General features: G+C 35.5%; 3 protein-coding genes and 2 pseudogenes across 3 annotated transcripts in view; 2 read left to right on the forward strand and 3 right to left on the reverse strand.

Moving 5' to 3' along the window:
* Positions 1 to 17,192, forward strand: part of LOC125818561 (histone H4) — a 400,968-nt gene that overhangs the window by 382,937 nt on the left and 839 nt on the right. The gene's annotated exons all lie outside the window — the stretch shown is intronic.
* LOC125818553 (caffeoylshikimate esterase-like) overlaps positions 1 to 17,192 on the reverse strand; it is a 271,599-nt gene that overhangs the window by 207,858 nt on the left and 46,549 nt on the right. The gene's annotated exons all lie outside the window — the stretch shown is intronic.
* LOC125818544 (uncharacterized) lies at positions 5,577 to 8,044 on the reverse strand. Its single transcript, XM_049498033.1, has 4 exons — positions 7,982 to 8,044; positions 6,765 to 7,639; positions 5,832 to 6,690; positions 5,577 to 5,699 (listed from the first exon to the last, which is right to left on the reverse strand). Exons 1-4 carry the CDS (start codon positions 8,042 to 8,044, stop codon positions 5,577 to 5,579), a joined length of 1,920 nt encoding a protein of 639 aa, XP_049353990.1.
* Positions 8,230 to 9,504, forward strand: LOC125818953 (uncharacterized; annotated as a pseudogene).
* On the reverse strand, positions 13,887 to 16,629 carry LOC125818954 (uncharacterized; annotated as a pseudogene).

A 17,192-nucleotide genomic window follows, 5' to 3' on the forward strand; every position in this document is an offset into this window, starting at 1 on the left:
CATTAGAATTCTGCAAAACAGATAGAAAAATCCTGACATTACCAGTAAATTCAACTAGGTTCGAATTGAGGCATAGTTGATTGATTGATTGAACATATTAGATCATATATCAGGTAACACAAAGCCAATATTTATCACTTATCAGATCGTATATATATATCATATATCAAGTAGATTCAACTAGGTTCGAATTGAGGCATAGTTGATTGATTGATTGAACAAATATATATCCTATATCAGGTAACACAAAACCAATATTTATCAGATCGTATATCAGGTAAAAATCCAAAAATTCAAGAACAAAAAACAAAACTTCACCTGAAACAAAACATCAAAAACACCCCAAATAAAAAGGAACAATTAAATGTCACACACACACACACATATATATATAGGAATCAAATGAGAACCTTTTTCTCTACTCTTGATTAGCAAAAAGAGTATTGAATGAGCAACAAATGAGTGAAAAAAACCTATACAAAAAAGGGGAGAAAAGAGTTTACTTGCTGAATTTTGTTTGATGTTTCCTTTTAGTAGAATGTCTGATAATTATTCTTTTATATATATATATATTAATCCTAGTTAGGGTTTGTAGAGAATCTTATAGATATTCTTACCAAATTTATCATTGAACATTAATTAATTATCCAGATAAGTCTTTTCAAGCAAATATTAATTTTGTCTTCTCTATGATGGTTACATGAGAGGAACAAAATCAAATCCAAGGGCTAAAGTTGAATAGATATGGTCTAAGCGTAATTCATTTACTTTTTGTCGATGACTTCTTTATAGTTTGTTCAATTAACAATCAAAATGCAGGTTGTGCTGCCGATATTTTAAGGAAATATAATTGAAGCTTTGGACAAGTGGTTAATCTAGATAAATCAGCAATCTGTTTTAGTAAATATATGAGAGAGGAAGTATCACACATTTAGACCAATTTTCAACAGCCTCAACTGATGGGCAGAGCTCCAGGCTGCAAATACATGATGAAGTAGAGTAATATTAAAAGATAAAGCAAGTATCACACAGTTAGACCAATTTTCAACAGCAAATAAGAAATCAGATTGAGACCTCTCCGTTCCCGAAAACTGGCTTGTTGTTCATCCTATATTTCTAAGATACTTAGAACAAAAACTTCGGAGAACTTGGTAAGAAACAACAAAATTTAAAGAGTATTTTCAAAACTAGAAAATTAAAACCAGTAGAGAAAATAGAATCAGAAACAGATTAGAAACAATATACAAAATATTTTTCTCAAAGAACAAAATCGAGTTCACTGAATGCACAGTGTCTCCTTAAGGAAATTATTCCCCTCAAGTACCCGAAGTTAATGGAATATATCCTCCCAGGATAGAACAATCTTACTCACCGGTGTATCGGTACCTATAACCACTGTGTCAGCAAACCACTCAACAACAGTAAAGTGCATTTAGAATATTAGATTTAGTAGTAGAAAAAGAAGTTCAGAAAATTAGTTCTCTTAAAATGAGAGAAAATCCCTCTATTTATAGACAACAAAGGGTAGTGTGAAAAGGTACTTATTGTTCCTTACCGAAAAGGTCACAACCCTTTGGAAGAGTCACAATCTTTCGAAAAGGTCACTGCCTTTTTTAAAAGTCACAACTTTTCATAGAAGTCACAACTCCTCATAAAAGTAGCAATTTTTCATTAAAGTCACAACTCTTCATAAAAGTCACAACTCTTCATTTTCCATTCATACATTTTAAAACCCAACAATCCCCCGCATGAATGGAGAATGACTCAAAGACAAAAAAAATGAACAAGTGTGTATACTTTACAAGCAAGAATTAATTGCAACTGGATAAGTAGGTTTTCCTTTGAACTTTCCGTAGTGAACATATGTCGGATATACTCGATCAATCGCTAGATGTGATATTCTTGAAACCGTCGAGCTTTGGTGTATACCTAGACAACCATATGTCATACTATCAACCCTTTACTGTTTATGATTCTTACGGTTGTATTTGTTTCATCCATAAACACCTCTTGGTTTCAGAAGTGTATAGAGAATAGGCTATATAAAATGAATCTCTTTGAAGAGGCTTCCACTTCACACTCATATAATTGATTTCTAACACATGTTATTGCGTAGATACACTATTTGGTCAAATTTGCCAAACTTAGCAAATCATTAAAAACTTTAATCTTTATCAACTCGTTAACAAGCCTTAATGTTTTATCCTTGTTCATGAGCATTGTCTTCATCATGAAAATGGATTGAGTTGGTGGACAATGTTGAACCGTCAGTCACAACTTTGTTTTATCCTTGAACCTAGCTCTTTGAATCTCCAGTCTACTAGGTAGAGTTATAGTCATGATGACTTGTCCTAAGCCGTAAACCAGTTCACTTAAACAATCTTTCAATTGTCTCTCTAACTAGGCCTTTTGTTAGTAGATCTAACTCATTATCCTTTGACTTTACATATTCAATTGTGATAATTCCACTAGAGAGTAGTTTTCTAACGGTATTATGTCTACGTATTATATGATGAGACTTTCTGTTATACATCATGCTCCATGCCCTACCTATTGCATCTTGACTATCAAAGTGTATGCATACTGATGCCAAAGGTTTGGGCCAAAAAAGAATATATTTCAAGAAGTTATGGAGTCATTCAACTTATTCACTAGCCTTATCTAGAGCAATAAACTCAAATTTCATTGTAGAGCAAGCGATACATGATTTCCAAGAGACTGCTCCTCCACTAAGAGTAAATACATATCCATTTGTGGATTTTTACTTCATTTGACCCGGTGATCCAATTTGCATCACTATATCCTTCAATCATGGTATGATATTTATTAAAATGCAAGACATAGTGTTGTGTATGTTTCAGATACCCCAACACGTACACATTTCATTGTCATCCAGTGAGTTTGGTTAGGATTACTAGTGAACCTACCCGGCTTGCTAATAGCACATGTTATATCTGGTCGCGTACAATTCATAATATACATCAAACTTCTCAACACTCTGGCATAGTCTAATTGAGAGTCACTTTCACCTTCATTCTTTTGAAATATAAAACTTATACCAATTGGAGTCTTGTTGTTGAAATTCAAGTATTTGAACTTAGCCAATACTCTTCTAATATAATGAGATTGAGATAATGCTAATCCTTAATGAGTTTTATGAATATTTCTGATTCCTAAGATCAAATCAACAACTCCCAAGTCCTTCATAGTGAACTTGCTGGACAACATGTGCCTAGTAGCATTTATATCGTCAATATTTTTACTCATTATTAATATGTCATCAACATATAAACAAACAATGACTTCATGATTCAGAATGTTTTTAATGTAGACACATTTATCACACTCATTAATCTTGAATCCATTTGTCAACACCGTTTGGTCAAATTTAGCATGTCATTGTTTGGGTGCTTCATTGAGCCCATAAAGTGACTTAACAAGTTTGTGCACTTTCTTTTCTTAATCAGGAACTACAAACCCCTTAAGTTGTTTCATGTAAATTTCTTCCTCCGACTCTCCATTTAAGAAGGTTGTCTTAATATCCATTTGATGGATTTCAAGATCATGCATGACCGCGAGTGCTATTAACACCCAAATAGATGTTATCCTTGTTACTGAAAAGTATGTATAAAAGCAATCGAGGCCTTCCCTTTGTATGTATCATTTGATTACAAGTCTAGCCTTATATTTGGCAATAGTCCCATCAGCTTTCATTTTCCTTTTAAAGATTCACTTTGAACTCAAAGGTTTATTTCTTGGAGGAAGATCAATCAACTTCCAATATGATTGCTCAAGATTGAATCAATCTCACTATTGACACCATCTTCCCAAAAAGATAAGCCCACGGAAGACATATAAAATGTTATAAAATCAAATCTGAAGGAAGTAGATGTCCTTTGACATTTACTGCGCCTCTGAATCTCTTTATTAAATACATTCTCCTTTGGTTCTTTTCAAGGTCTTCTAGACCCTTCACTAGACTACTAAAGTCTAATTTTACAATCCACAGTCTTAGCTCCTATTTTGATCCTTTTGGGATAGGAACTTGGAATTTGGCTAGACACCCCCACACTTTGAAATATTTCAAGTTGGATTTCCATCCTTTCCATTTCTCATATGGAATAGATTGTGTCCTGAACAAACAAAACTTTTTATTGCTTTCTTTCTGAACAAACAAAACTTTTTGTTGTTCCATTTGTTGTAAGGATAGCTTCTCCACACAAGTTTTGTGGTAAACCTAAACTTATAAGTAATGCAGCCATCATTCCTTCAAAGTTTGATTTTTTTTTTCGTTCTGCAACTCCATTAGATTGAGGTTAATATGGCAGTAGTTTGATGGATAATCCCACTTTCCGAACATATTTTTGCAAAATGAGATTTATACTCTCCATCCCTATCAATTTTTATCTTTTTTCCAACTGATTTTCAACTTCAAAATTATATTGTCTAGACGTTCCTATTGCTTCATCCTTACTATTCAGCAAATAGACATAACCGTATCTAATGCAATTGTCAATAAAAGTTATGAGATACTTTTTCCCACCACGAGATGGTGTTGACTTCATATCACAAATGTCAGTGCAAATCAACTCAAGGGGTTAAAATTCCTTTCAACAAATTTATAAGAATATGCTTAGCATACTTAGATTCAACACAAACTTGACATTTTTCTTTATTGCACTCAAAGTTAGACAAAACGTCTAAATTGATTAGTTTATCATGCATGATTTCGTAATTGACATGTCTCAAGTGTTCATGTCACAAACATTGACTCAAGCAAGTAAAAACAAATAAAATTATTGAGTTTGAAAATATTCAAACTTATTATATACAATGAGGTATGTCAATGAGGTGAGCAACGAGGATAGAGTCGAACTTATTATATACAAATATTATTTATCATTCTAATAAAGAATTTATAATGTTAACAATTATGCATAGGTAAAGAATCTAGAAGAAAAGATTGCTCCTAAATTTATTATCAAGTTAATTTAAGAAAGCTAATTAAAAAAAGGGGGCGATTTCTGAAGTGGTAGATATTTTTTTTGATTAGTTTGAAAATCCAATAATAATAATAACAAAAAACTTTACCCAAAAAAACATCAAAAACACCCCAAAAAAAGGAACAATTAAATAGCACAGATATATAACACCCCAGAAAAAGAAACAATTAAATAGCACACAATATATAGATGTAGGAAACATATGAGAACCTTTTTCTCTGTTCTTAGACAGCAAAAAGAGTATTAAATGAGCAAAAAATGAGTGAAAAAAACATAGACAATAACAATACACAAAGCCAGCATGCACATTAGCAACTTAAACTAAGGAAGTTATTTTATTGAAGCAAAAACATGTATAAATGCATAGTTCCCAATAAATTCAAGGTTTGATGAGCTATTAAGCCAAAAAGTGCTTTCAATAAGTAGATATTTTGTGTCTAAGTCGCCTTCTTTCTCTTTGACCATTATCATTCATCTAGATGGGTTCAGAAATCTGTCTACTTCTATGATACAAGAGCATGTTGCTCCTACCCATGGTAATTGCTAATATTACAGGTTCAGTGAGCTATCAACTCAAAATCTTCTTTTTTTCAATCTGAAGCCATCAAATTCTTCTTCATGCCTCAGTCTAAGATTACCACCTTCTTGCTCTTTGACATTTCTCATTTGCCTAGGTCCTCCTTGCCTCTCGCCATACTTACTTCTTTCGCCACTGTGATGCTCAGGAAAACTACCAGTGTGTATCGGCCCATAAATGTACCCAACACCATCAGCCCTCTCATGATGATCTGAAATCTCAACTCTCTGCCTATTGGTTCTAGTAAATACCTGATCAGGTGGACTTCTTCTGCTAGAAAGAAACCTCGGATTCCCGTACTCCTGTACACCATCCACATCCCTCATATCATTCAGACGGCAAGCAGTATAAGATGGAGGGTCACGCCTTTGAGGGGCTATTGTTTCTTCAGTAAAAGAAGTTCGTGAAGAAGACCTAATTTTATCTTCCCTGTACATAGTTGGAGACCTGTGCTGAGATAAATCTTGACGACCATTCAATCCTTCTGTCAGTCTCCTGGGAGGAAGGGACCAAGTACAGGATCTAACAGGAGATTTCGACCACATTCGAGGGAAACCGCTTCTCTGCATCGCAGTAAACTCTGTATCACCCTGAGCGAAATGACTATCAGGTCCATCGTACATAGACTGCTGGTGACTATCAGCTGGAAAGTATCTATTAAACTTCTCACTATGCCGAACACCAACATACGCAAAGCCATATTCACCGGTGCAGCTTCTTGGGCAGATATTCCTGGGAGCTCTACGAAGCATTTGAGTGCCCATCATGGCAACATCTTCTCTTCCTCTGGGGGACTTTCGACGTGCAGGTGGATGCCGTAATGAAGGCAATTCATCATATAATGGCTTCCTCCTCCTATTAGTACCAAAGGCAGCACCATCATAGTCATTACGTTCATTTGCAGATTCCCAAGCAGGAGCTGTACGTTTATGTCTAAAGGGATAATAAGCTACACCTCCATAGCTTTCAAAATCACGCCCAGAATACCGGCCCCGGCCCCATCCCCAGCCCATACCTCTTCCATGCATGAAGCTCCCCCTTGACCTACCAAATGAACGGTCCTGAAACCCATCTCGAGCAAATTTGGGACCATAACCATAGATTTCATCTCTGGGAAAAGCACAGTAATAAAAAATCAAGAGTTGAGCAGCATTATAAAAATCACCAAATAAAAGAAAAATCACCTATTCCTTTGTAGATGGAATTTCTGCTCCTCCATATAAGAATACCTCTCGCTTCCACTTCTTGAAGGCAGTGACCTACCCGTTACAGGTCTGAAGACAGCGACATTATGAAGAATTTTTTCAGATTTCTCATCACAGGCTTTCATAAAGTTATTATGAGACTCATGAGTATGAAGTGGCATACTGTAACCTTTTTCTTCATTATTTTTTCCTGAATCCATCCCCTCAGCCATTGGGTCTTCTGCAATTGACTGCATCAATGGTTCTCGGATCTCACCGTCTTCATATATGTCATCCTCTCTGACACACCCCACATTATCAGTGTCAACACGTCCCGCAAAAGCATCAGAAACATAACATTCTTCCTCTGTACTTATCTTTTCCCCATCATTTGCCGACCCCTCACCACTTGCAACCAAATCATCACCAGAAGCCTCCCATAAATCCATGGGAATATTCAGATCCCAATTAAATCTATTAGTGCATGCAGTATCATCAGCGTTATTGTTATTCAAAGACGGAGAAAGCAATGAAGGATTTACTGTTCCATGCATCAGACAACTTCGCATAGTATTTGAATCAACCAAAGAAGAAACATGAAGTTTCATTGGGCATAATGACAGTTCAATGTGCCCTGAGTCAGCTGGAAGTTCAAGTTTACTGTGGCTTTCCCCTTGTTTGGAAACAACTTCCTTCTTGACAGAAACTTTTGCCGTACCTACAGCTTCTTGGCCAGCTAATTTTTCAGCCAATGCTGGTTTCACTAGATCGTCAACATTTCTTGAAGGATGGATAGTTGCACGAGGATAGAGCAAATAGTACCTCTTCTTATAAGGAAGAAGAGAGTTACCAGACTGCCGGGCAACAACTCCAGGCTGCAAATACATGACGAAATAGAGTAATATTAAAAAACAAAGCAAGTATTACACAGTTAAAAATCATTTTCAACAGCAAATAAGAGATCAGATTGAGACCTCTTCGTTCCCTGAAACTGGCATGATTCCAGAATCAACATTTCTTAAAGGATGGATTGGTGCATGTGGATAGAGCACAGAGTACCTCTTCTTATAAGGAAGAAGAGACGAAGAGTTACTAGACTGCCAGACAACAACTCCAGGCTGCAAATACATGATGAAATAGAGTAATATTAAAAAAACTAAGCAAGTATTACACAGTTAGACCAATTTTCAATAGCAAATAAGAATTCAGATTGAGACTTCTTCGTTCCTGGAAACTGGCATGATTCCAGAATCAGCTAAAGCTAAAGCTTTTCTTTCCATCTCGAGACGATATCAATCAAGCACAACTAAGTCGTAGAACACAACTCAAACACAAGATCACACTTCTCTAGTAGAACCCTGCAACCAGACATGGGAAAATATCAAATACAATATGAAAGAAGAGAAACAGAACATTCATACTCACAAAAAAAAACATAAAAGAAGTAAAAATATTGTATCTAACAATGATTGAGATTTTTCAGGAGATTGTATATGATAATCTACCTTTGTATTGCAATTATTGTAAGCACCACGGTCATGATGAAGATAGTTGTCGTTTGATCTCGAAAAGAAATCAAAATAACAAACAAATTGATGATACCATTGAAGTTGCTTTAAAAGGAACTATTGATAGTGAAAAGTATCAAGGTGATGCGAGAGAAATACTAAATGAAAAAAGAAAGATTGTAGATGTCGAACAAAGTAAAGCTACTTCTTTAGATCGACAATTGGTTGTTGCCACTTCTGACCAAAATCGTGCAGACTCAATGGTTGTTGATACAAGTAATATTGGTGTTCAAACAACTACCGAAAATAAAGGTGATTGCAATAACCAACAGGCTGCTACTTATGAGGTGCAATCAAAAGAAGTTGGGCTGAATTTGATGTCTAATGCAACTAAAAACGCAGGGGGAACACCAAGAGTTGGGGTTGATGCGCCGCGACTTGGTTCAGGCAAAAAATTAATGGATTTAGGACAAAAACTAATGGATACATCTGATATTGAAGATGCTGAAAACTCTAGGCAACATGTTCTGCAAATTGAAAACAAGAATGCAACTAAAAACTGGACACTGGTTGCACACAAAATTTCAACTAGTAATCGGACCCTTTCCCTGACTAGTCAAAATAATTCTCCATGTAGTGAAAAGGGTGCGACTGAGAATTTTCATGACACTGAGAAGAGACAAGATATTAGTAATGCCTCAAGAGATATATTATGTTCGAATAACTTTGATGCTTTATTGAAGACTGCTGGAAAGCAAGTAAAGTTAACAGAGAATGACAACGATTTGATCCAAGAAAAGCAGGTCTCACCACTTGTTTTGAATAGAAAATTAAGTCCAGAAGCTCTCGTATTTGGGCCTAAATGTGTGATTGCAAAGAAGAATGAGTCAAGGGCCTTAGTGTTAAATACTATTGATTTGGGCGAGGATTCTCTTGATGAAAATGAGGAAGACAATATGCTTGATTTAGGCGAGGATTCTCTTGATGAAGATGAGGAAGACAATATGCTGGACATATGCTTTGATAAAGTGGCTAGGGAAGGGGATATATCGCCTAGGCAACAAAGAAGCAACAAAAGCAAAAAGAAGACACACGGAAGGCAACACAGTTGAGACGGTAAAATGACTGAGGAGTTTTTTCCAAGGCACCTACCGATGCGACAGGCAAAGCAGAACCATTTGACAGTATCAATAGGTTCAACAAGATCCAATAAATCCATAAAGAAAGTATGAATTATCAAGTGTTGTTGGCTAGGATTGAAGAAGAAGACAAGAGAAAAATACTTCAAGTTACTTTTGATGGGCAATCAATCTTTTTAATTCATGCTTTTGTAATAGAAAGTTTGAGGCTGAAAACTCAACTTCTTCTTGATTGGCATATTTTTACATTATTTAAGCATCCTCATTTGTAATATCATCATGGAGTGTATTACAAACTCTGTGGTGATCAGAAAATATTTAGTTCTCTCTAGCTCTTATTTTCTTTATACTTGTTAGGTAGTAGAAGTTAGGTACTTCATTAGGATTAGTAAGGCCTAGCCCCCCTTGCTTGCACTTAACCCATTGATATTTTTGATGTTTAATAAAAGGCCGCTAGACACTATCTAGTAGTAAATTTGCTTTTTTTAAAAAATTGTATCTAACAATGCAGTACAATACAATGGCTAATGAGTAACAACCATCCAATGATAAACAAATCAAACAAACTAATTTACTACTAACAATTAACAGGTATTAGACCTCAAAACACTTTATCTAAATTAATGAAAAATCAGAGAAAATCATCAGAATTCTACAAAATAGACAGAAAAATCCTGACATTACCAGTAAATTCAACTAGGTTCGGATTGAGGCATAGCTAATTGATTGATTGAACATATATAGATCCTATATCAGGTAACAACAAAACCAATATTTATCACTCATCAAATCGTATATTAGGTAAAAATCCAAAAATTCAAGAACAAAAAACAAAACTTCACTTGAAACAAAACATAAAAAACACCCCAAATAAAACGGAACAATTAAATGGCGCGCGCGCACACATATATAGATATATATATAGGAATCAAATGAGAACCTTTTTCTCTGTTCTTGATTAGCAAAAAGAGTATTGAATGAGCAAAAAATGAGTGAAAAAAAACATAGACAAAAAAGGGGAGACAAGAGTTTACTTGCTGAATTTTGTTGATGTTTCCTTTTAGTATAATGTCAGATAATTCTTCTTATATATAAATATAAAAATCCTAGTTAGGGTTTGCAGAGAAACTTATAGATATTCTTACCAAATTTATCATTGAACATTAATTAATTATCCAGATAAGTCTTTTCAAGCAAATATTAATTTTGTCTTCTCTATGATGCTTATATGAGAGGAACAAAATGAAATCCAAGGGCTAAAGTTGAATAGATATGGGCTAAGCATAATTCATTTACTTTTTGTCGATGACTCCTTTATATTTTGTTCAATTAACAATCAAAATGCAGGTTGTGCTGCCGATATTTTAAGGAAATATAATTGAAGCTCTGGATAAGTGGTTAATCTAGATAAATAAACAATCTGTTTTAGTAAAAATGTGAGAGAGGAGGAGAAAGTTGAGATATCGTTGTTGCTTGGACAACGATAAATAAATGGCATGGCTTTGTATTTGTGTTTCCTGGCTGTTGTGGGACATTTCAAGAAACGATGCTAGAGTTTATAAAGGAGAGAGTCAAGACAAAAATAAAAGGATGGAAGGCTAAATTTTTCAAGTATTGCGGGAAAAGAGATTGTGCTTAAGTTTGTACTAGCAGCGATCCTTACATATGCTTTGTCTTGTTTCCAACTCCGTGATGATCTGTATAAGGAATTTACATCCCTCTTTTCAAATTACTGGTGGGGAGAAATAAAGGAGAAAAGAAAGATGCATTTTGAGAATTTGGTAAGAAACAACAAAGTTTAAAGAGTATTTTCAAAACTAGAAACTTAAAGATTAGAAATAATATACAAAATATTTTTCTCAAAGAAAAAAATCGATCCCACTGAATGCTCAATGTGTCCTTAAGGAAATTATTCCCCTCAAGTACCCGAGGTTAATGAAATATATCCTCCCAAGATAGAACGATATTACTCATCGGTGTATCAGTACCTAAAATCACGATGTCAGTGAACCACTTAACGGCAATAAAGTACACTTAGAATACTAGATTTAGTAGTAGAAGAAGAAGAAGTCTAGAAATTCGTGGTTGAAAAATAAGAGAAAACCCCTCTATTTATAGACAACAAAGGGTAGTGTAAATGGGTGTTTATTGTGCCTTATCAGAAAGATCACAACCCTTTGGAAATGTCATAATCCTTTGAAAAAATCACAACTCTACGGAAAAATCGCTACTGTTTAGAAAAGTCACAACTCTTCAGAAAAGTCACTACTCTTCATAAAAGTCACAACTATTTGGAAAAGTCACAACTCCTTATAAAAATCATAACTCTTCATTTTCCATTCACACTTTTTAAAACCCAACAAATATTCACACATGAAAAATGCAATAGTTAAATACATTTTTTTAAGTTGAAGATGTCGATGCTATATTTTCTATCCGATGATAGGTTAATATAGCACCATACAACAGCAGAAAACTATGAAGCTAAATCAGGTTACTTACTACTTTGGAGAAGATATAGAACATATGTTATTCAAATGTCCTCGGTCTTAAAATATTTGGTCTTGGATTCATTTTCATTAGTAAAAGAGTATTCAGGATGGATATAGGTGCACGAAGATACAACCTCTTGTTACTAGGAAGAACAGACGAAGAGTAACTAGACTGCCGGGCAAGAACTCCAGTCTGCAAATACATGATGAAATAGAGTAATATTAAAAAACAAAGCAAGTATTACACAATTAGACCAATTTTCAACAGCAAATAAGAAATCAGATCGAGACCTCTTCATTACCGGAAACTGGCATGATTCCAGAATCAGCAAAAGCTAAAGCTTTATTTTTCATCTCGAAACGATATCAATCAAGTCATAGGAACACAACTTAAACACTAGTCAATAAATCACACTCCTCTAGCTCGTAGCACCTACAACCACATAAGCCAAAAAAATGGAAAACTACACAAATTGGATCTATTAGGTAAAGTATTTACCCAAATTAGATCCAACCTAATATATTTACGAAAGACCTTTGTCTCAAGTGCATCAAATCCAAGTGAAAGAAAGAGAAAACAATAAAAAAAAACATAGCAATCGACAAGAAAAGCAGTGTAAAGTGTACAAGAAAGAACAATAACAACAACAAAATAGTGTGTGCTATTTAATTGTTCCTTTTTTGGAGGGAAAAGGACACTCGTACCCAAAAAGGAAAACTATTTACAAACGGCTACCCTTTACTTTCATACCCCTATTTTTAACAACAAATTCACGTTTACTGCTTGATACCATCAAAATATATATATATATATATATACTGTGATGTCCAAACTCAACCTTTCTTAAAGATTCAACATCATCTTCTAGATCATGGATATGGAAGGAAATTTTGTAAGGAAGAGATCTTTTGACTAAAGGATTAAGGTGGAGGATTTCTTATGGAAAAATATTAGTGTTTGGATAGATCCTTAGATATCAAATTTAGATTTTGTCCGATTTAATTGATGAGAATATGCACACATTAAAACTACAGGAGCTACATTCGATTTTTAAAGCTAAAGATGTCAATGTTGTGTTGTCCATCCCAGTTTCTATTACAGGTTCTAATGATAGATTAATATGACACCATACAATAACATGAAACTATGAAGTTTTTGGGACAGTGAAAAATTTGGAAGCTCAAGCGAGTTGTCACTCTTTTCCTAAACGTTTTTGGGACTTCCTATAGAAGTTGGTAGTTAAAAATAATCTTAAAATATGTTTTTTAAGAAAATGTGTGCTTAGCTCTTTTCCCGTCCATAGTAATTTAGCAAAAAGACTAAACAATGTGGATAATACTTGTAGAATTTGTGGTCTTGGAAGAACATATGTTATTTAAATGTCTTCAGTCTCAACTTGTGTGAAAGCAATGTCCTATTGGACTAATATTGAAAATATGACTGATTTTACTATCGGTAGGTAGTACATATGACTTGTTTTTTAAATGCTAACTCTTTTCCTGAATAAGTCATGACTGTTGAAGCGATTGCTATTAGGAAAGCTCTTAAATATGCTATCAGCAAGGGACGGAAGTTAGTGAAGATTATATCTAATGCTAAAAATGTTGTTGATATGATTCAGAAACGAGTGACTACTTCATGAGAGATAAAGTGATATATGAAGACATTTGAAAGCTTTCAATTAGCATGTTCAGTCATGTCAAATTTATATATATTCCTAGGTGTTTGAACATAATAGCTGGTAGTTTAGCTAGATTTTCAATCTTTTTGTTAAATGAAATCTCTTGAGAGATTTGATCATACAAGATGCTAAAGATATGTTTAAACTATGTAATTCGTTGATGCAATAATACGAGGTGTTATATTTCAAAACATATTATATACAAATATTACTTGTAAGTTCTTAATTTCATCTTATCTAAGCCACACATAAGTCTATAAAACAGTACTATTTCCCATGGAAACTGCTAATATTACAGGTTCAGTGAGCTATCAAGTCAAAATCTTCTTTTCTTCAATCTGGAGACATCAAATTCTTCTTCATGCCAAAGTTGTTCATCTGTCTAAAATTACCACCTTCTTTCTCATCGACGTTTCTCATTTGCATAGGTTCTCCTCTCCCCTTGCCATACTTCCTTCATTCGTCAGTACTTTCACCACTGTGAAGTTCAGGACATCTACCGCCAGCCCTCTCCTAATGATCTAAATCTCAACTCTCCTAGTGGTTCTAGTAAATACCTGATCAGGTGGACTTCCTCTGCTAGAAAGAGACCTCGGATGCCCATGCTCCTGTACAGCATTCACATCCCTATTATCATTCAGACGACGAGCACTATATATAAGATGGAGAGTCACGCCTTTGAGGAGCTATTGCTTCTTCAGACCTCATTCTATCTTCCCTGTACATAACTGGAGACCTGTGCTGAGATGAATCTTGATGACCATTGAATCCTTCCATCAATCTCCTCCGATGAGAGGACCAAGTACGGGATCTAACAGGAGATTTAGACTGCATTCAAGGGAAACAGCTTCTCTTGATTTCGGTAAACTTTGTATTACCCTGAACGAAATGGTGATCAGGTCCATCGTCGTACATAGATTGCTGATGACTATAAACAGCTGGAAAGAATCTATTAAACTTCTCACTATGCTGAAGACCAACATACTCAGAGCCATCTTCACCAGTGCATCTGCTTGGGCTGATATTCATTTGAATGCCCATCATGGCAGCAGCATCTCTTCCATTGGGGGACAGTCGACGTGCAGGCGGATAACTAAATATAGGCGAGTCATCATTTAATGGAATCCTACTCCTATTACAAGCAAAGGCAGCACCATCTAGTCTACTTTCATAGTCATTACGTTTATGTCTGAAGTGATAATCAGCTAGACCTCCATAGCTTTCGAAATCACACCCAGAATACCAATCTCTATGTAATCTGTGAAACTGGACCCAGCCCTCCCTCTTCCACGCATGATTCATGAAGTTCCCCCTTGAGATACCAAATGAACGGTCCTGAAACCTATCTCGCACAAATTTAGGACCTAACCATAGATTTCATATCTGGAAAAAACACAGTAATAAAAAGTCAAGAGTTGAGCAGCATTATAAAAACAAATTACAAACCAAACAACAATAAATAAAAGAAAAATCACCTATTCCTTTGTAGATAGAATTTCTCCTCCTCCATGTAAGAATACCTCTCTCTTCCACATGGTAAACTGAAATGTAGCATCGGATGCACGTGGTAAACTGAAATGACTAGAAAATGTCACATTATAAATAGCGCCAATAGGCCTCTGCTCATCACCGCCGGTTGTTTCCTCTTTATCTAATAATGGACTTCGCAGATTACTGTCTTTCTGATGAAGTTTTTCAGCTTTCTCATCACAGGCTTTCACAAAGTCATCATAAGACTCAGTATGAAGTGGCATACTGTAACTTTTTTCTTCATTAGTGAAGCAAAGAGAAGAATGAACATTTTTACTTGAAGATTCATTATTTTTTCCTGAATCCATCCCCTCAGCCATTGGGTCTTCTGCAATTGACTGCATCATTGGTTCTCGGATCTTACCGTCTTCATATATGTCATCCTCTCTGACACACCCCACACTCTCAGTGTCTACATGTCCTGCAAAAGCCTGATAACCATCAGATTCATAAGCAGAAGCATAACATTCTTCTTCTGTACCAGCTGATATACTTATCTTTTCCCCATCATTTGCAGACCCCTCACCACTTGCAACCAAATTATGTATGTTTTGTGTCTTTTTGTATACCGTGTGATCTTCAATATTCATGCTCACGGAAAAAGATGCCTCCCCTTTATCACTGGATACATTTAGTTCTTTGAGGTCAACGTTAGCATTTTTAGCAGCAGTATCAGCATTTGCCTGATCTAGAGCATCATTAGCAGCAATATCAGCTTCCCCACCACTCACAGACAATCTAGAAGTGCATCCCTTTTGAGGGGCCAAAGGCATTGGCAGTGTAGAAGAAGAAGAAGAACTCTCCTGAACCGGCAAAATCCTTCCAACTGAATGGTGAGCAATCACATCTGATGTCATGGATATTTCCAGGCTAACTTCTTGGATTGGCTCTTCAGTTGACAACTCAATAAACTGCAGATTCTGCCTCACAACCTCAGTTTTTACAATATTAGCCTCAAATGTTCCACCTGGACTAACACTGTTGGTGTCTACTTTAGCCAATGGCTGCAGTACTGAGGAGTCAAACCCTCGAAAAGTACTACCAAGACTAAGACGAAGCACATCCATGGACTTGTGTCGTAGGGCAGGATGTATTGATGAGATGGGAAAATTAAATTCCTGCTCACTAGCTCCAACAACTTACTTTCCTTTATCACCGTTAGAACCAATAACAGAAGCAGAACTAATAGGTGGCTTGCTGTCTAGTGAACTAGCTAGATGTCTTACGTAACAGATCAATTTGACTTGCATCTTCAACAGGAACAACATCTTTGGTCTTGGATTCATTTTCATAAGAACAAGAGCATTCAGGATGGATAGGTGCATGAAGATACAACCTCTTCTTAAAAGGAAGAAAAGATGAGTTACTAGACTGCCCGGAAAGAACTCCAGGCTGCAAATACATGATGAAATAGAGTAATATTAAAAAACAAAGCAAGTATTACACAGTTAGACCAATTTTCAACAACAAATAAGAAATCAGATTGAGACCTCTTCCGTCACAGAAACTGGCATGATTCCAGAATCAGCTAAAGCTAAAGTTTTTTTTTCATCTCGATACGATATCAATCAAGTCATAGAACACAACTGAAACCAGATATGCCAAAATATCAGTACAATACAAAAGAAGAGAAACAGAACATTCATACTGATTTCAATCTCAGCTGCTCAATTTAAAAGAAACGAAATTAGCCTCCCTTACCTTACTCGACTTCGACCCTCTACAACTAGTTTGTTTTATTGGACTTCTCAGATCATAACATTCCAGCTCCCATGAATTCATCCTTGACCTCAAGGATCAACAATCAAACCCCGGAAACTTTGTCTTAAGGAACTGGTAGTCCTCCCAAGTTGCATCTTCCGGACGAAGATTAGACCATTGCACCAGTACCTTCACAACTGCAACATTATTTCTTTTAACCTGCTGTCTCTTTTAAATTGAGCAGCTAGGAAGTCCAATAAAACAAACTAGTTGTAGAGGGTCGAAGTCGAGTAAAGTAAGGGAGGATAATTTCGTTTCTTTTAAATTGAGCAGCTGAGATTGAAATCAGTATGAATGTTCTGTTTCTCTTCTTTTG

This window comes from Solanum verrucosum, unplaced genomic scaffold (assembly GCF_900185275.1).
Source record: "Solanum verrucosum unplaced genomic scaffold, falcon-dt-bn FXZP01000252.1, whole genome shotgun sequence".
In the NCBI taxonomy this organism is placed as follows: Eukaryota; Viridiplantae; Streptophyta; class Magnoliopsida; order Solanales; family Solanaceae; genus Solanum; species Solanum verrucosum.

What these genes read in the sequence shown, in the direction of transcription:
- LOC125818544 (XM_049498033.1), bottom strand. Translation starts at nt 8,044, where the DNA reads ATGGAAAGAAAAGCTTTAGCTTTAGCTGATTCTGGAATCATGCCAGTT. An exon ending in CAGTTTCCAGGAACGAAGAA is followed by an intron (nt 7,640 to 7,981) that starts GTCTCAATCTGA and finishes ATGTATTTGCAG; the next exon opens with CCTGGAGTTGTTGCCCGGCA. An exon ending in TTCCATCTACAAAGGAATAG is followed by an intron (nt 6,691 to 6,764) that starts GTGATTTTTCTT and finishes TGCTTTTCCCAG; the next exon opens with AGATGAAATCTATGGTTATG.